Source organism: Physeter macrocephalus, chromosome 14, assembly GCF_002837175.3.
Source record: "Physeter macrocephalus isolate SW-GA chromosome 14, ASM283717v5, whole genome shotgun sequence".
Taxonomy (NCBI): domain Eukaryota; kingdom Metazoa; phylum Chordata; class Mammalia; order Artiodactyla; family Physeteridae; genus Physeter; species Physeter macrocephalus.
Genome location: NC_041227.1, coordinates 49,468,071 through 49,487,402, shown reverse-complemented (window position 1 = coordinate 49,487,402; position 19,332 = coordinate 49,468,071). Strand labels below are relative to the sequence as shown.

Here is a 19,332-nt window from a genome sequence, read left to right as displayed (position 1 = left end):
ACCTGCATGTCCGGAGCCTGTGCTCCGCAACGGGAGAGGCCACAACAGTGAGAGGCCCGTGTACCCCACCACCCCCCAAAAAAAAAAAAAAAAAAAGAACAGACATCATACAATGTATGCTCTCAGTCCACAACAGAATTAAATCAGAAATCAGTAACAGAAAAGGAGCTTGAAAATCCCCAAACACTTGGAGATTACATAACACATTCCCAAATAACATATAGATCAAAGGAGAAATTAAGAAATGTTTTGAACTAAATGAAAATGAAAATACAACTTATCAAAATTTGTGAGATGCAGCAAAAACAGTGCTTAGAAGGAAATTAAAGGCATTGAATGCATATATTAGAAAAGAAAAAATATCTGAACTCAATAATCCAAGCATCCACTTCAGGAAACTAAAAAAAGAAGAGCATATTAGTTCCAAAGTAAGCAGAAGAAAAGAAATAATGAAAATTAGAGGAGAAATCAATGAAGTTGAAAACAAGAAATAGAGAAAATCAAGAAACCAAAAGATAGTTCTTTGAAAAGATCATCAGTAAACCACTAGCTGAGCTAAGAAAAAAAAGAGAGAGGACACATATTACTAATATCCAAAATGAAATGGGGACATGACTACAGATCCCATGGGCATTAAAAAGATAATAAAGGAATAATATGAACAACTCTATGCCCACAAATGTAATAACTTAGAGCAGGGGTCCCCAACCCCCAGGCCACGGACCGGTACCGGTCTGCGGCCTGTTAGGAACCGGGCTGCACAGTAGGAGGTGAGCGGCGGGCGGGCAGGTGGGCAGGCAGGCGGGTGGGCTAGCGAGCAAGCGAAGCTTCATCTGCCACTCCGCATCACTCCCCATCGCTTGCATTACCACCTGAACCAACCCTCCCTCCCTACCCCGTCCGTGGAAAAACTGTCTTCCACGAAACTGGTCCCTGGTGCCAAAAAGGTTGGGGACCGCTGACTTAACAGGAAATGAACCAATCCTTGAAAGCACAATCTGTCAAAACTCACACAAACAGAAAGAGACAATCTGAGTAGGCCTAGCATCTACCAAAGACATGAACAAATAACCTTCCAAAACAGAAAGCATCGGGCCCAGATGGGTTCACTGGTAAATTCTACCAAATATTTAACAAGAAATTATACCAATTTTCCACAGTCTCTTTCAGAAGGTAGAAGCAGAAGGAATACTTGCTAACTTATTCTGTGACATCAGCATCACTCTAATACCAAAACACATTACAAGGAAAGAAAGTACAAATTAATCTCTCTCATGAACATAGATACAAAAACGTTCAACAAAATATAAACAATTAAAATCCAGGGACTTCCCTGGTGTCGCAGTGGTTAAAAATCCACCTGCCAATGCAGGGGACACGTGTTCGATCCCTGGTCCGGGAAGATCCCCCACATGCCGCGGAGCAACTAAGCCCGTGCACCACAACTACTGAGCCTGCACTCTAGAGCCTGCATGCCACAACTTCTGAAGCCCGTGCACCTACAGCCTGTGCTCCACAACGAGAAGCCACCTCAATGAGAAGCCTGCACACCACAACGAAGAATAGCCCAAGCTCGCCGCAGCTAGAGAAAAGCCCACGCGCAGCAACAAAGACCCAACGCAGCCAAAAATAAATTTTAAAAAATAAAATAAAATAAAATCCTAACACGGTATAAAAAGAATTACACCTCATGACCAAGTGGAATTTACTCCAGGTATGAAAGGCTCGCTCAACATTCAATAATCAATTAAGATAAATTCTCACACTGACAGGCCAAAGAAGAAAAATCACATGATCATAACAACACGCATTAAAAAAATGCATTTCACAAAATTCAATACTTTTTAAAAAACCATAAAAACTCAGCAAACTAAGAATAGAGAGGAACTTCCTTAATATGATAAAGATTCTGCACAAAAAAACCTACAGGTTGGGACTTCCCTGGTGGTTCAGGGGCTAAGATTCCGTGCTTCCACTGCAGGGGGCCCGGGTTCGCTCCCTGGTCAGGGAACTAGATCCCACATGCCACAACTAAGAGTTTGCGTGACGGAACTAAAGATCCTGCACGCCACAACGAAGACCCGGCGCAGCCAAATAAATGAATAAATATTAAAAAAACAAAAACAAAAAATCTACAGGTAAGGAGTGACATCAGCAAAATGGAGGACTAGGAAGCTCTAAGCCCTTGTTCCCACAGAGACAACAAAAAACAATCCAAAACTGGCTGAACTAACTTTACAGGAGATCTGGAGAATAGTCAAATGTCTATAGCAGCCAAATGAATGTGCAATCAATGCCCACCCGCCTTGGCATGGCAGTGTCTTGGTCTAGAGGAGGCAGCAGACCAGTTCCCAGTTCCCTCCCTCAAATCAGAGGGAGCAGAGCTGACCTTATTTGCAATGTTCTAACCAGTCTTGGGACTGTCTGAAGGACTGATCTCTGTCCACCTAACTTGAATCTCAGGCAGAGAAAATCAACAGGCACTAATCATGAAGGCTGCAAGGATTTCAGACTCTGAGATGCCTTGAGCAAGAGCTTATGAGTGAAGACATATAATAGATAACCTAAGGCCACAAACAGAAGCTGGAGAGGAGACTCTTGGGAAGTTAAGACTTTCAAAAACAGCTGTGTATAAAGAGGAAATGAAAAAAGCCACACACAGACCCAGGCAAAACAAATCCTCAGATGTGACCTTAAGCTTTCACCTGGGCTGATCCCTACACTCAAAGCAAGTCCAGTCAATCAGTGAAGGACTGCCCAGGCACAACAGAGCCAGTCTGCAAGGACAGGAAAAGGTGGCTGTTTTTTTTTCAAATACCTAATTTTCAACAAAAACAACAAAAGGCAAACAAAGAAATAGGATAACATGGTTCATCCAAAGAACAATATAAACTGGCAAAAACTATCCCTGAGGAAGCACAAACATCAGATTTACCAGATGAAGACTTTCTAACAGCTGTCTTAAATATGCTCAAAGAGCTAAAAGAAAACACAAAGAGGGAAAACAAATCTGGAAAATATTATGAACAAAATGAGAATATCTACAAAGAAAGAAATTATAAGAAAGAACCAGACAAAATTCTGGAGCTGAAAAATATAATAAATGAATGAGAAAATTCATAGAGAGGTTCAACAGCAGATTTAAGCAGGCTGACGAAAGAATCAGAGAACTTGAAGACACGTGAAATTACTGAGTCTGAGGATCAGAAAGAAAAAAGAATGAAGGAAAGTGAACAGATGGACTTCCCTAGTGGTGTAGTGGTTAAGAATCTGCCTGCCAATGCAGGGGACAAGGGTTCGATCCCTGGTCCAGGAAGATCCCACATGCCGCGGAGCAACTAAGCCCGTGCACCACAACTACTGAGCCTGCGCTCTAGAGCCTGTGAACCACAACTACTGAAGCCCGAGCACCCTAGAGCCTGCGCACCACAACTACTGAGCCCGCGCTTGCAACTACTGAAGCCCCACGCACTCTGCGGCCCGCATGCCGCAACTACTGAAGAGCATAGGCCTAGAGCCCGTGCTCTGCAACAAGAGAAGTCACCGCAATGAGAAGCCCGTGCACTGCAACAGAGTGTCCCTCGCTCGCCACAACTAGAGCAAGCCCGTGCGCAGCAACAAAAACCCAACGCAGCCAAAAATAAATAAAGAAATAAGTTCATTAAAAAAAAAAGAAAGATATCAAAGCAATAGACTAACTTTACACCTTAAGGAAATAAGAAAAGCAAACTAAACCCAAAGCTAGCTGGAGGAAGGAAATAAAGAGTACAGTGGTAATAGAGAAAAACAAAACAACAGAGACCAGTTGCACTTCTATACACTAACAATGAACAATCCTAAAATGAAATTAAGAAAACAATCCCATTTACAATAGCATCAAAAAGATTTAAAATACTTGGGAATATGGCGACTTCCCTGGTGGCACAGTGGTTAAGAATCTGCCTGCCGATGCAGGAGATATGGGTTCGGTCCCTGGTCCAGGAAGATCCCACATGCCGTGGAGCAACTGAGCCCGTGCGCCACAACTACTGAGGCCGTGCTCTAGAGCCCACGAGCCACAACTACTGAGCCCAGATGCCACAACTACCGAAGCCCACGCACCTAGAGCCTGGGTTCCGCAACAAGAGAAGCCACCACAATGAGAAGCCCACGCACCGCAACGAAGAGTAGCCCCCACTTGCCACAACTAGAGAAAGCCCACACACAGCAACGAAGACCCAATGCATCCAAAAACAAGTAAATAAAATAAATAATTTTTTTAAAAAATACTTGGGAATAAACTTAATCAAGGAGGTGAAAGACTTATAAACTGAAAAATACAAATCATTGCTGAAAGGAATTTTAAAAAGACATAAATACATGGAAAGACATCTCACATTCACGGATTGGAAGACTTAATTTTTTTTAAAATAAATTTATTTATTTTGGCTGCGTTGGGTCTTTGTTGCTGTGCGCAGGCTTTCTCTAGTTGCGGCAAGCAGGGGCTACCCTTCGTTGCAGTGCGCGGGCTTCTCATTGTGGTGGCTTCTCTTGTTGTGGAGCACAGGCTGTAGGTGCATGGGCTCAGTAGTTGTGGCTTGTGGGCTCTAGAGCACAGGCTCAGTAGTTGTGGCACACGGGCTTAGTTGCTCTGTGGCATGTGGGATCTTCCTAGACCAGGGCTCGAACCCTTGTCCCCTGCATTGGCAGGCAGATTCTTAACCACTGCACCACCAGGGAAGTCCTTAATATTGTTAATAAGACGTTAGTACTACCCGAAATTATCTACCTATTTAAGTAATCCCTATCAAAACCTCAATGACTTTTTTTTTTTCCACAGAAATAGAAAAACCTGTCTTAAAATTCGTATGGAATCTCAAGGGACCCCCAAATATCCAAAACTACCTTGAAATAGGACAAAGTTGGAGGTGTGTCTCAAACTTCCTGATTTCGAAACTTAGTACAAAGCTACAGTAATCAAAACAGTGTGATACCAGCATAACAACAGACATATAAACCAATATAATAAAGAGCCCAAAAATAAACACTTGCATAAGGTCAAGTGATTTTCAACAACAGTGCAAGACTATGCAAGAGGGAAAGAACAGTCTTTTCAACAAATGGTACTGGGAAAACTGGATGCCCACATGCAAAAGAACGAACTTAGCCCCTTGCCTCATTTTATAACAAAAAATAACTCAAAATGGACAAAGGCCTAAATGTAAGAGCTAAAACTATAAAACTCTTAGAAGCAAACATAGGGTAAAACTGCACAACATTGGATTTGGCAGTGATTTCTTGGATATTACACCAAAATCACCAACAAAAGAAAATATAGGTAAACAGGACTTCGTTAAAATTAAAAACTTTTGTGCATCAAAGGACACTATCAGGAAAGTGAAAAGACAACCATGAAGTGGGAGAAAATATCTGGGAATCATTTATCTTATTACAGTCTGGTATTCAGAATATACAGAGAACTCCTACAACTAAACAACAAAAACCAAACAATCAAATTTAAAAATGGGCAAAGAAAAAAAAATGGGCAAAGGACTTGGATAGACATTTCTCCAAAGATAAGCAAATGGCCAATAAGCACATGAAAAATGCTCATTATCATTAATTAGCAGGGAAATGCAAATCAAAACCGTGATGAACTATCACTATCTACCCATTAGAATGGCTATCATTAAAAAAAATTACAAGTTTTTATGAGTATATGGAGAAATTGGAATACTTGTGCACTGCTGATAGGGATGCAAAATGATGCAGCCACAGCAGAAAACAGTACTGAGATTCCTCAAAAAATTAAACATAGAATTACCATGATCTAGCAGCTTCACTTCTAGGTACCCAAAAGAATGGAATGATGAAAAAGTTCTGGAGATGGGTAGTGTGTGGATAGTGGTGATGGTTGTACAACAGTGTGAAAGCATTTAATGCCACTGAGTTGTATACTTAAAAATAGTTAAGATAGTAAATTTTATGTTACGTATATTTTATCACGATGAAACACCATTCAGCTAACAGCATACTTAACAGTGAGAAATTAGATGCTTTCTTACTAAGAATGCCTTATTTTTACCACTCCCATTACTGGAAGTCCTAGGTAATACAACAAGAAAAGGAGAAAACAGTTATACAGATTGAGAGGGAAGAAATAAAATACTCTTTGTACATAGATGACATGATTCTCTATGTAGAAAATCCCAATGAATCAATTTAAAAAAAAACCTCCTAGGGCTTCCCTGGTGGCGCAGTGGTTGCGAGTCCGCCTGCTGATGCAGGGGACACGGGTTCGTGCTCCGGTCTGGGAGGATCCCATACGCCGCGGAGCGGCTGGGCCCGTGGGCCATGGTCGCTGAGCCTGCGCGTCCGGAGCCTGTGCTCCGCAACTGGAGAGGCCACAACAGTGAGAGGCCCGCGTACCACAAAAAAAATAAAAATAAAAAAAAAATAAAAAAAAATAAATCTCCTAGAACTAATAAATGACTATGTCAAAGTTGGACAATACAAGATTAATATACAAGGGGCTTCCCTGGTGGCACAAGTGGTTAAGAATCCACCTGCCAATGCAGGGGACACAGGTTCAAGCCCTGATCCGGAAGATCCCACATGCCGCGGAGCAACTACTGAGCCTGCACTCTGGAGCCCATGCGCCACAACTACTGAGCCTGTGCTCTAGAGCCCACGAGCCACAACTACTGAAGCCTGTGCGCCTAGAGCCTGTGCTCCGCAACAAGAGAAGCCACCACAATGAGATGCCCGTGCACCACAACAGAGTAGCCCCCATTCGCCATAACTAGAGGAAGCCTGCATGCAGCAACGAAGACCCAACACAGCCAAAAATAAATAAATAAATAAATTTATTTTTAAAAAGATTAATATGCAAGGGTCAGTTCCTTTCTTATCTACCAGCAACAGGACTTCTGGTTTCTAGTTCTGCATGTGAGGAGCTGGAAGTCACCACTCTGTCCTGAACACCTTTTTTTCAAGTCTTCTGAGCAAATACCTAGGAAGAGAATTACTGGGTCATATGGTAATTCTATGTTTACCCTGTTAAGGGACCACCAAACTGGTTTCCACAGCAGCTGCACCATTTTGCACCTCTAGGAATGTATGAGGGTTCCAATTTCTCCACATCCTCACCAACACTTATTTTCTGTTTTGGGGGTTTTGGCTTTTTTTTTAATGGCTGTCCTAATGGGTGAGAGATGGTATCTCATGGTGGTTTTTGTTTGTTTTTTTTTTTTTTTTTTTGCAGTATGCGGGCCTCTCACTGTTGTGGCCTCTCCCGTTGCGGAGCACAGACTCCGGACGTGCAGGCTCAGCGGCCATGGCTCACGGGCCCAGCCACTCCACGGCACGTGGGACCTTCCCGGACCGGGGCACGAACCCGTGTCCCCTGCATCGGCAGGCGGACTCTCAACCACTGCGCCATCAGGGAAGCCCTCTCATGGTGGTTTTGATTTGTATTTCTCTAATGACTAATGATGTTTGCATCTTTTTATGCGCTTGTTAGCCATTTATATACCTTCTTTGGAGAAATGTCTATTCAAGTCCTTTGCCCATTTTCTTTTTTTTTTAAAGATTATTATTTTTAAAAATTTTATTTATTTTTTGGCTGTGTTGGGTCTTCACTGCTGCACATGGGCTTCCTCAAGTTGCGGCGAGTGGGGGCTACTCTTCATTGTGGTGGGTGGGCTTCTCATTGCGGTGGCTTCTCTTGTTGCAGAGCACAGGCTCTAGGCGCGTGGGCTCAGTAGTCGTGGCGCACAAGCTCTAGGGCTCACAGGCTCTAGAGCACAGGCTCAGTAGTTGCGGTGCATGGGCTTAGTTGCTCCGCGGCATGTGGGATCTTCCTGGGCCAGGGATCGAACCCGTGTCCCCTGCATTGGCAGGCAGATTCTTAACCACTGCACCACCCAGGGAAGTCCCTCTGCCTATTTTCTAATTGGGTTGTTCCTTTTTGTTGTTGAGTGGTAAGAGCTCTTTGTATATTGCGGATACCAGACCCTTATAAGATATATGATTTTAAAATGTTTCCTCCCATTCTGTGGGTTTTCTTTCCCCTCTCTTGACAGTCCTCTTTGATGCACAAAAGCTTTAAATTTTGATGAAGTCCAGTTTATCTACTGAATTCTTTTGTTGCTTGCTTGTGCTTTTGGTGCTCTATCTAGAAACCATTGTCAAATCCAAGGTCATGAAGATTTACCTGTTTTCTTCTATGAGTTTTATGGTTTTACTCTTACATTTAGGTCTTTGATCCATTTTGAGTTAATTTTTCTATATGGTATGAGGTAAGAATCCAACTTCATTCTTTTGCATGTGAATATTCTGTTGTCCCAGCATCATTCGTTCAAGAGATTACTGTTTCCCCATCGAATGGTCTTGGCATTCTTGTCAAAAATCAATTGCCCATGAATGTATGGGTTTATTTCTGGGCACTTAATTCTATTCCGCTGATGTGAATGTCTATTCTTATGCCAGTAGCACAGTCTAGATTACTATAGCTCTGTAAGTAAGTTTTGAAATCAGAAGTGTGCATCCTCCAACTTTGCTCTTTTTCAAGATTGGCTATTTAGGACCTCCTGCAATTCCATATGAACTTCAAGTTTCTCCATTTCTGCAAAAAAGGCTATTGGGATTTTGGCAGGTATTACACTGATCTGTAGATTGCTTGGGGGGAGTATTGCTATCTTAACAATATTAAGTGGAAGATGACTTAATTTTAACATCAAAATTGAGTGGCATTATCAACTTTATTAAGGAGAATGCTGTTCTGCAGTTGAGGTCAGTACGTCTGCATGCAATCTCCCCTCAAACTCATCTAGCAAAATTAACAGAAGTATACATCACACAAATGGCAGCAGTGGTAGACAGAAATGCAGCATAACCTAGAATGACTTTTGTACACTTTGACATGTGAAACAGTCATTTCCCCTCTGGATTTCAACAATTTTGGCAGTGTAGGAAACAGGATTATACAACAGTAAATAAAAGCTTATATGACCAAAGAACTGAGAATATAGACAACTCTTCCCTTGTTCAATCTGCCCTCTCCCCAACCCCTGCCAAGATAAATGAGAGGCAGCTAGGCAGGTTTTGGTTTTGTGATTTATAACCAAACCACAGACCTGGGAAAAGGGCCTTTCACTTCTTCCACAGAACTGTTTAAAACATTAACTCTGTGGAAGATGCCAGAAGTTTCCAAAAAGGAAACATTCCAGGAGGGTAATGAAGTGATAATCATAGCATATTCAACCTTTGCCTGCTTCCCCTGGACCCCAAATCTACTCCTATGGGCTTCTATGGGCTTGGAAAACAGAGCCTCTACTTGGAATAACACTCTTTACATTGTGTCTAAATTTTTCCACACACTTCTGCATCTATTCTTTCTGAAAAACCATGGAAAGTTTATCAAACATAAGGACAATTCTGACCTTTTAATATATTAAATGTTCCTTCATGTCCCTGGCTTTAGTGTTTTGGCAGGGAAGTTCTGCCACAAATGCTGGCAGGGAGCAAACATGCAGTATTCCCACTGAAATAACATGGACTCGATAACATTGTTTTTGGATATTGTCCCTCAGCTTAGTCACACTGGGGGACTCCTGTAATTCCAGTGGAAGAGTGTGAACCTCAGAGCTTCTGCTGGAGCTAAGTCACAATTGGGTCCAGGTCAAGGGGGCTCCCATGGTTCACCTTGCGTCAAAGAGAAAGCTGCCCCAGAACTTTGTTCCTTGAAGGGAGGAATCATGTCTAACTCTAAATTCCAATCACCCCTCACTCAGCTTTTGGCATCTTTTTTATATTTAGCCTATAGGATTTGCTCAGTAGGTACTGGCTAAATGTAGTGACCATCAGTCTCTAACTTAGAGACCATCAGAATCATCTGTGAAACTTTCAAAAGACACAGGCTGGGAACCCTACCCAAGATTTATTTAGCAAGTCTAAGGGTGGTGTTCAAGTATTCCAGTTTAAAATATTCCACAAGGTAAATCAGTTGAGAAGCTAAGGTTTAAGGAACACTCCCCTCTCTAAACTACACTTCAATAACTTATTTTGCTTAAAATGGCCAGATTGAGCAGGTGACAGAGGGGAGAAAGGGAGCAGAGTTTTCTTCCCCAGGCTTCTAAGAGATTTAAATCCTAAATTGGAGAAAAATATGCATCACCTTCACAACTGTCCTTCACATCATCCCAGCCATGTCCCCATGCATTAATCAATTTTTTCCCCTGCACTGTATGATGTTTTGACATCTTAAAAATCTTGCTGGTGGGGAGAGACTAACCTTCCCAGGACTAGCTAATTCCCAAAGATAGTAATCAATTTACTTGGGAGCAGCCTCTCATATGCACACTCATCAATTCCTTTATCTCCCACAGCTGAAGTCAATATTGCCCCTGCCCTGAATCATCCCAGGCCAGGTACCAGGCAACTAGGGACCATGCCTGTAGCCCAAAGCCCACCACAATTACTCAAACTAGCTAGTCCTAAACGGTTTACCCTGCCCTGCCTTGCCTTTTTCAGTAAATAAGACTCCAACGTAGGTTTTCCCCTCATTCCTGCTTCTGCCTCCTGACCAAAACCTTCCCTGTGTGGCATGGCATGCCCTCTTCTCTCTGGAAATGTAATACATTTTTCTTTCAATGGCACTGGCTTCTCCGTGTTCTCACCCAGTCACCTCTTATAAATTAATATCACACTGGTACAGATGAGACACTCCACCCCTACCACTCTTGTGCCATCTACTTAGCTAATCCAGTTGGCAACCATATTACAAACTAACTTAGGTTTCCAAAACCAGAGAGCAAGTAACACCTCCAAGCACCTTCATACACAGAAAGTTCTTCGAAGTCCTATTAGCATTTGAAACTCAACACTCAGAACTAAATGCTGTATGACCCAGCAATCACTCTTAGGTATATACCCAAGAGAACAAAAACACACTCATACACGAATGTTCACATGACCATTAGCTGTGATAGCCAAAACGTGGAAACAGTCCAAATGTCCATCAACTGATAAATGGATAAATGAAATGTTGTATATCCATAAAGGGGAATATTATCCCGTCATTAAAAGAACTGAAGAATTGATTCATGCTACATGGATGACATTTAAAAACATTACATTACTTAAAAACATTACATTAAGTAAAAGCCAGACAGAAGGCGACATATTGTACGATACCATTTATATAAAATATACAGAATAGGCAAATCCATAGAAACAGAAAGTAGATTGGTGGTTGCCAGAGGGAGTAAGGGGAAATGAGGAGTAACTGCTCAGGGGTACAGAGATTTCTATTTGGGGTTATAAAATGTTCTGGAATTAGATTGTGATGATGGTTGCAAAACCTTGCGAATATACTAATAACCAACACTTTAAAAGAGTGAATTTTAAAATATGTAAATTATACCTTAAGGAAAAAAGCTAAATGTATTAGCTCCCTTCCAAAACTACTCTTTCTCCTATGTTCATTATTTCAGTAACTAGGACCACGTTCTACTCAGATGCTCAGGCCAGAAACCTGTAATTTTTTTTTTTCCAAAAACTTACAAATGTTAACAACTAATTAGGTCACGGAAATTCAAACGTCTTAATACCTCTCCCTTCCCCCACTCCAACTCCTAATTCAGGCCGCGCTCATTTCTCGCCTTCATTACAGCAGCTTCCTAATGGGTCTCCTGGCCTCCGGGCCTGCGTCTCCAGATCAATTTTTACATTGCAACTAGAACCTCCTTTAAAAACAAAATCTTTACCGGCTCCCAATGACCCCAGGTTGAAGTTAGAACCTCTAGTAGATTTATAAAGTCTCTCAGACTTCAGCCCGCGGCGAACCTCTCTCTCCGGCTTCACGTTCCCCTCACGCCCGACAGCCCGCATCTGGCAGCCTGGAGAGGGTGGGTATCGCCTCGGCCCCGGCCCGCATTGGGCGACCCGCCCTCCAGGCCTTAACCTGCTCGCAAGCGTTTCGAGAAGGAAGATCTTCCCTCACCCCCCCACCCCCACCCCCAGCTCTGGCGCCTCCGTTTACCCGTCGGCTCCTCAGGCAGGTACGCTCTGAGGGGCCGCCAATGAATCCGCATACATTTCCTGTGTGAACCCTGGTGCACCCAAAGTTCAACTTAAAACTGCGGCGGAGCCCTAAACTCACCCCAACTCTTCCTCAACACTTAATAGACTTTGACGGGCGTCGCCTAGAAACGTAGTCACACAGCCCTCGGCCGCCGCGCTCCGCCTAGCCCCGCCCTGCGCGACGTAGGCTGGCTCTGCCGCTCGCCCCGGCCCCGGAGGAGGATGGGAAGCGAGCCTTCTGGATTGCTCTGCGCCTACGCAGACGCAATTCGCCGCCGGGGCGCCAAGCGGCGCATGCGCAGGCGCGTTGGTCTCCATTGAGAAGGTGCTGCGGCGGTGCAGGAGGTAGGAGGAGCCGGGCTTTGGGGCCGGGAGTCTGCACCCGGGAGAGGAGGTCCAGCCACCTCGGGCCTTCTTCGCTCTTATGAGGACGAAGAGGCTTTCTCGCTCGCCGCTAGCCGCGGTTAGAGGCAGGACCCGGGCTTGGGTGGAGGAGCCCAGGGCTGTCTGAACGGAAGAGGGGTTGGGGGGATCCGGTTACCCACGGGGCACAGCCTGGGGGTCTGACTAGCGATCGGAATTCGCCGTCTGTCTTTATAGCCGCCAGAGTCCTTGGTAGCCCTTCCCCAGGTGTGTCACCGGGTTGTGCGAGGCGGGGGGTCAGCCCCGCACCTGCCCATTCTTTTTTTCAGTGTCTGCGGTGAGCCCGGCCGCTGTAGGTACAAAGCTGAGTAGGCACAGTCCCCAGCCCTCTGGAAACTTGCCGTCTCGTAGGATCCATTACTTCCTTCAGCAGATACTGATTGAGCACGTATAGGAGATGCACCGTTTTAAAGTAGTATCGGCAGAGATGTGGCGACTCAGGGCAGTGTGGAGGGTGGAGTTTGCTCTAGCTCCCACATCCAACAGTTTGCGTGGCGTAACGTCCCAGGCGCTCCGACACGGATTCTCCCTGCAGCCTTCTCTCCCACCACTTTCCTCTTTGCTCCCTATTGTACCAAACTCTTTGCAGTTAATTAATTCAACAGATAACTATCGAGCACTTATTACAAGTCATGCACCTTGTCAGCCAAAGAGAATACAAAATAGAGATGAGTGTGTGCCCTCCTGAAGTTTTGAGCTTAGTAGGGGACAGATAACAAGTAAATGAATAAAAATATAAGAGCTGATGCCCTGGAATCACACTGCCTGGATTTGATCCCAGACCTGCCACTTGAAAAGCTGTGTCAACTTGAGTCAGTTCCTCATTCTTGTGCCTGGTTCCTTGCTGTAAAGAAAGGGCATCAGTAGATTGTACCCAGTAGAGTTGTTGTAAGTATTAAACGAGTTAGACTTGTAAAGCACTTGGGACCACTGCCTGCATACAGTAAGCATTCAATAAATCTATTACATGTGATTATAACTTGGGATAAGTGCCATTGTGAAAACAGTGTGTAATGATAGAAAATAATGGGAGTGGAGAGGGTTTGCTTAGATAAAGACGGAGAGCAAGCTTCTCTAAGGAGATGTAAGGTGAGAATGAGCCAGCCATGCAAAGTAGATTTTAGGTATGTGTGTCTGCCCAGCTTTGGAAAACTAGGTGATTAATTGGATTACTTGGACAGTGGAGATTTCATTATGGTATTTGAAATGAACTTTCTACCACTGGGTTATTCAGTTTTGATTTCTGAACTCCACTAAACTGTGCCAATATAAATAATCATGCCCATAAGGCCCAACCTTTGCATATGAGCAGCATTCTAGTCACCTGAGTTAGGAGAGTTGCTGGGGTGAGAGAATGGAGAAAAGTGACCTATTTCTGATTTGGAAAAATTGGTTGTATCAGTGAAAGAGAGCCTGCTATGTTCCTATCTTTTGTTTCTTCGTGAGCATTCAAGTGCATATTCTCTCTCTCTCATTACATTGCTTGCTGATAGAGCCTCTGAGAGCTGGAGGCCTTGGACCAGCACAGGCCTAAGAGATAGTTTTTCTGGGTTCCGGGGCCATCTTGTTTCTGTGGTGACTGCTTTTCATGGGATTTATTCCCTAGGCTTCAATAAAACTATACTCTTCCAAGATGCACACACTTTTCTGCCTGTGGAAGAACATGCTTTGAGAGGTTTTTAGATCCCTCTCCCCTGTTGTGTTGTGGTAGCCTGTAGGACAGTTAGTTTGTTCTAACCAGGCTATAGCTGATTATTTGACAGGGGTATTGTTTCTCTGGAGACTTTTCTCATACCCCACATGCTCTTGTACCTTCCTGGAAGAAATGGCATAAAATGACAATATCTGTCTAATTACACTTAGATGCTTTTGGTTTTCCATGAGTGAAAAATTAAGTGAATCAAATGTGCTTTATCACCGTGGAGATCTTGGAGAATCACCTGAGCACCAAGGTCACATGTACTCTCTCTCAGAGGCATCTACTGGACAACAGAAGCTCTCAGCTGTGAACTTTAAAAAAGGTAAGCTTTAAACGTGCTGTTTAACACAGGTTCAATTTGAAGAAAGACATTTTAAATCATTATGGTGGGGGGAGCAGTACTTCCTGCTCAATTGTGCAAACTCTCCAGGTACCTCAGTGAGAAGTAGAGAGGAACCATAATGAAGCTGCGAGTGCGAACAAGGCCTGGCTAGGCTCACACTCGGGTTCACTTTCTCATCTGTCCACATGCCCCCAGATTGACCCTCACTCCTCTGAAGACCAGCCTGAAAGCCTTCAAACCCGTCAGATGATGGATGAGTCAGACGATGACTTTAAGGAACTCTGTGCCAGCTTTTTCCAAAGGGTGAAAAGGAATGGCCCCAAGGAAGTGTCGGTGGAAAGGAAGACACAAAAGGTCTCAAAGAGCACCCAGATAAGAAGTAAACTGAAAAGGACCAAACCAACTGCTTCCAAGAGCAAAACCCTTCAAGGCCCCGCTGAGAGGAAAACTCGCTCTGGCAGCCAGGTCCTGCGGACTCAAAAGCAAGGGGCATCCGAGTGGCCAGAGAGTGAACCAGCTCTCCCTGAAAATGGGGAGGGAGGCATGCATGCTTCTGCTGTGCTCCAAGACAGTGCATGGAGCACCCAGACAGGTAACCAGCTGAAACAGCTGCCAAAACTTTTCCAGAGAGGAAACCAGAGGTGATTTGTACTATTTTAAACCAGGGGTCCGAAAACTTTCTGAAAAGGGCCAGCTAGTAAATTTTTTTGGCTTTGCCGGCTGTACAGTCTCTGTCGCAAACTACTCAACTCCCTATGGCGGTATGTAATAGAATGGGCTGTGTTCAGCAAAACTTCACTTACAAAAACAGGAAGCCAGCCCGAGGACCGTAGTTTGCCAACTCCTGTTTTAAACAATAGTCATAAAATATATAACCTGTGTGAATTTTCTACATGATATATTTGGGACCCTCTTCTCTTTCAGTTTCCTATTAATGTTTACATCACGCAGTTGACATGAGTTACATGAACATGAAAATAATGCTGCTTCTCTCACTTTCTTGAGTTCATTCCAAAGTGGTTAAGTTGCAGTGGGCCAGTCAATTTGGTTAGGCTGCTGAAAGGTAGAACGAGGGTGCCGTGTGGGTTTGAGTCCCAGGAGAATACTCTGGTCCTTCCTTTCTCCTCCTAACACCTTTTATTCTTTTCTTTTTCTTCTTCTTCTTTTTTTTTTTTTGGTTTGTTCATTTAAAGTAGCTTTCTTATCCTGCTGCCCTTGCTGTACTAAACCATATGCTTAGGATACATTCTTCATGCAGAACTGAAAACCAGCCTTGCATATATAATACAGCACAAGATCTTTGGGCTCCTGAGTTCTGTTTCTAAATTTTTCTCACCTGCACTTCCTGGTCTTAAATAATATGTGGTCAGCATGACCTCCCAGTGCAGTGGTGGTAAAGAGACTGTTGTAAGGCTTCGTTAACGTTGCTGAAACATTACTGGTCCTTCATGCTCCCTTTGAGAGTCTAGTGAAAGCTATGCTTGATTTTCCCCAGAACACTGCACCCCCGAACACACCTGCAAAATTGACATATAGCTTCAGGGGCTTCCTGGATCCCCCCCGGAGGTCATCTACAGACACCAAGTTAAAGGAGAACTTCTGACCTAGAAAGATATAAGTGTTTGTCATTAATATTTCTTTAATAACAGTTTTATAGGGATACAATTCACATTCTATAAAATTTACCCTTTTAAAGTGTATGGCTCAGTGATTTTAGTATATTCACAGAGTCGTGCAACCATCCCCCCTACTTAATTTTAGAACATGTTCAATAGCAGTCACTCCCCATGCCCCCTCCCGGCATAGATATTTATGACAGGGGTATTTATATTACCACAAACAGGTTACCAAAAAACAATCAGTACTATTCACACTTAAGAGTTAAACCTAAACTAGTCAGTAAAGGACCCCTTTGAAACTTGAGGTGTTTGAAACTTTGGAAGTGTCTTTGGTTCCTCCGGCTAGAACTGATGCATGTGAATGTTTTCCTCCTTGCCAGAGGCTGCTCCTGACAGCTGCTCCCAGCCCCCTCCTTCCTGTCTGACTGCGATGGTGCCCAGTCCCTCCAAACCCCGGGCGGCAGAGCTGGTGCTACAGCGAATGCAGCAGTTCAAGAGAGCAGACCCCGAGCGTTTGAAACACGGTTCAGAAGGGTGCTCCCTAGAGGCTGCACTTGAAGAAAACGTCCCAAAGGGCCCTCAAGAGATGATGGCGGGGAACGGTACGATGGGAGTCCTCTGTTTTCCCAACAGGGATGACCTTCGGGGAAGGGAATCAGGAAGGAGCCCGTGTTCATTGCGTCTCTGTTGAGGGTGGCGCTCTACCTTTGCCACTCTGTCTGTCCAGAGAACAGAGGGTCCCTTGGGTCATTTCTCACTTAGCTTCTTTGACAAGGTACCGCTTCCTCTTTTTTTTAATTTTGTTTTTATTACAAAAATTTTCCCATTCATAAAAGTCAGAAAAATATATTACAATGAAGTCCCTATGCCCTCAACCTATATTTAACAATTGTCCACATTTTGCCATACATACATTTTGCCATACATGTTTTTATGTCTCTACAAATATACGTTTCTTCTGCACCTGAAAGCAAGTTATAGACATCATGATGCTTCACTCCTAGATTCTCCTATATAATCACAATACCATAAACACAAGTAATTCCATAACACTGCCTGGTATCAGTTCACATTCAGATTTCCCTGGTTGTCCCAAGGATAGCTTCTGTAGCTGGATTCCTTCTCTTTCTGAATGAGGATTTGTCTCACACCTGTGGCTGTGGCTCAGTAGTCTCTCTGGTCTAGACTCTAGACCAGTCCCCTTGTCTTGTCCTTGTTTTTTCACGATACTAACTTCTTGAAAAGTCCAGGACAATTGTCTTTTAAAATTCCCCCCTTTCTGGATTTGCTTGTTTCATCCTGCTGTCATTTAACCTTTTCCTGCAGGGAAGTGCCGTGCACTGCATATTACACCACCTCTTGAGGCTTGTAATGTCAGGTGGTACTACACTGTATCCCCTAAACAATAGGAATTTTCATCCCTGGTGAAAATATACAAAAGGAAAAGAAATAGGAAGAAACTGTATTGACAGACTTATGGCTAGTAAATACATAGTCTCCTGGTACTGTACCTGCAGATTTCACCTCAGGATTACTGAGGATTCTCAGGCTACCCCAAAGGTCCATGCAGGTGACATAGTGATGTGACATCTACTGTGGCGTCGGTCCTTGGTCCACGTGGCACTAAGGGGTGCAGAGGAGTCACTCAGCCAGTGCGTAAGCCCAGCACCTGCCGTACATGTGACTCAGTTGTTTCCATATATTGTCACAACATACCCAGTAATACTCAGGAGAGATAAAGCATTTCTTTGTTTAAAAAAAACATTGGACCAAAATGAAGTATGATGCTTTTCTGGCTTTGTTCTCAGGGCATATCCCTCATGAGTGCCGAGGGTCTGCTCCAGCAACGTCAGATGTGACAGAGGGCCGCAGCAGTGGGCATGACCACCTTGAGAGCCATCTCAAGATTAGAGTCAGTCCATCCTCTGGTCTGATGCTGAGAAAAACCAAGAATGGCATTTCACTCTGACCTGGTTCTTCTAGGATGGGCAAGAAAAAGTCAGAGTAGTAGGAAAGGCTGAGCTTTGAAGAGAAAACTTAGATTTTTTGGAATAGAAGCCTTATAAAACTGGAATGCCCAGGGTTGCCGACTTTAGCAGAGATGGGAAATGAAAGGCAAGTTCTTTAGTACCTTCATGCTCAGAGAATGGTCCTGGACCAGCAGATCAGCCTCACCTTGGAGTTGTCAGAAATGCAGAATCTCAGGCTCCACCTCCAGACCTGCATTTTAACCAGCTTTCTGGGGGTCCCTGTACCTGTTAAAGTTTAAGGAGTACCCTTCTCAGGGCCCCACTCGGTGTCCAGTCTCCCTGGATGGGGCCACGCATGAGCCAAGTGGTGCCAGGTCTGGATTCCTCACAATACGCCCAGTGTCCGTGCTCCTCGACATCTGAGGATAAGCTGGTCCTCATGGGTCCTTGTGTCTCCACAGGGTCTGGGCCCAGGCTCCCTGCCACAGAGAGCGACGCTGCGGTGGCCTTGGCCCTCCAGCACGAGTTTGGGCCAGAACGGGCATCTGCACACAACGACAGCCTGGAGGAGAAGGGGTTGTTCTTTTGCCAGATCTGTCAAAAGGACCTCTCGGCTATGACCGTGACACGGAGGGAGCAGCACGTGAACCGGTAGGAGGAGCTTGGCTGTCACCTGTCTGCGGTCACCTTTCCCGTGGGTGTGACCAGCTCCGGGGCTCCTGTGGCCATGGTGGGAATCTTGAGATAGTACCTCAGTATCAGTGTCAGTCTATCCTTGCTTTTCTTTTTAAGCAGCTTTATTGAGATATAATTCGTATACCATACAATTCACCCATTTAAAGTGAACAATACGATCGTGTTTACTTAATATATTGACAGAGTTGTGCAGCCATCACCACAATTTTTTTTTCCTGTAAATTTATTTATTTATTTATTTATGGCTGCGTTGGGTCGTCGTTGCTGTGCACGGGCTTTCTCCAGTTGCATTGAGCAGGGGCTACTCTTCGTTGTGGTACACGGGCTTCTCATTGCGGTGGCTTCTCTTGTTGCAGAGCACGAGCTCTGGGCACGTGGGCTTCAGTAGTTGTGGCACATGGGCTCAGTAGTTGTGGCTTGCAGGCTCTAGAGCGCAGGCTCAGTAGTTGTGGCACACAGGCTTAGTTGCTCCGCGGCATGTGGGATCTTCCCAGACCAGGGCTCGAACCCGTGTCCCCT

The 19,332-nt window shown here is 44.3% G+C and overlaps 2 protein-coding genes across 3 annotated transcripts in view; one reads left to right on the top strand and one right to left on the bottom strand.

Moving 5' to 3' along the window:
• The window catches only part of DNASE1 (deoxyribonuclease 1), a 32,642-nt gene extending 20,411 nt beyond the window's left edge, over nucleotides 1-12,231 (bottom strand). Inside the window, exon 1 of the mRNA XM_007112678.3 lies at nucleotides 12,143-12,231. The gene's annotated coding sequence lies outside the window, so the exon portion shown is untranslated. The remainder of the gene's footprint in view (nucleotides 1-12,142) is intronic.
• Nucleotides 12,232-12,366: 135 nt separating this feature from the next.
• The window catches only part of SLX4 (SLX4 structure-specific endonuclease subunit), a 21,868-nt gene continuing 14,902 nt past the window's right edge, over nucleotides 12,367-19,332 (top strand). The window contains exons 1-5 of one of the 2 annotated variants that reach the window (XM_007112680.4): nucleotides 12,367-12,408; nucleotides 14,350-14,507; nucleotides 14,724-15,120; nucleotides 16,528-16,749; nucleotides 18,579-18,768. In XM_007112680.4, the coding sequence (XP_007112742.2) occupies nucleotides 14,775-15,120; nucleotides 16,528-16,749; nucleotides 18,579-18,768 (758 nt within the window). In that variant the 5' untranslated portion in view covers nucleotides 12,367-12,408; nucleotides 14,350-14,507; nucleotides 14,724-14,774. Of the gene's footprint in view, nucleotides 12,409-14,349; nucleotides 14,508-14,615; nucleotides 15,121-16,527; nucleotides 16,750-18,578; nucleotides 18,769-19,332 lie in introns of both variants that reach the window. The other variant, XM_028499130.2, reaches the window with a different exon arrangement.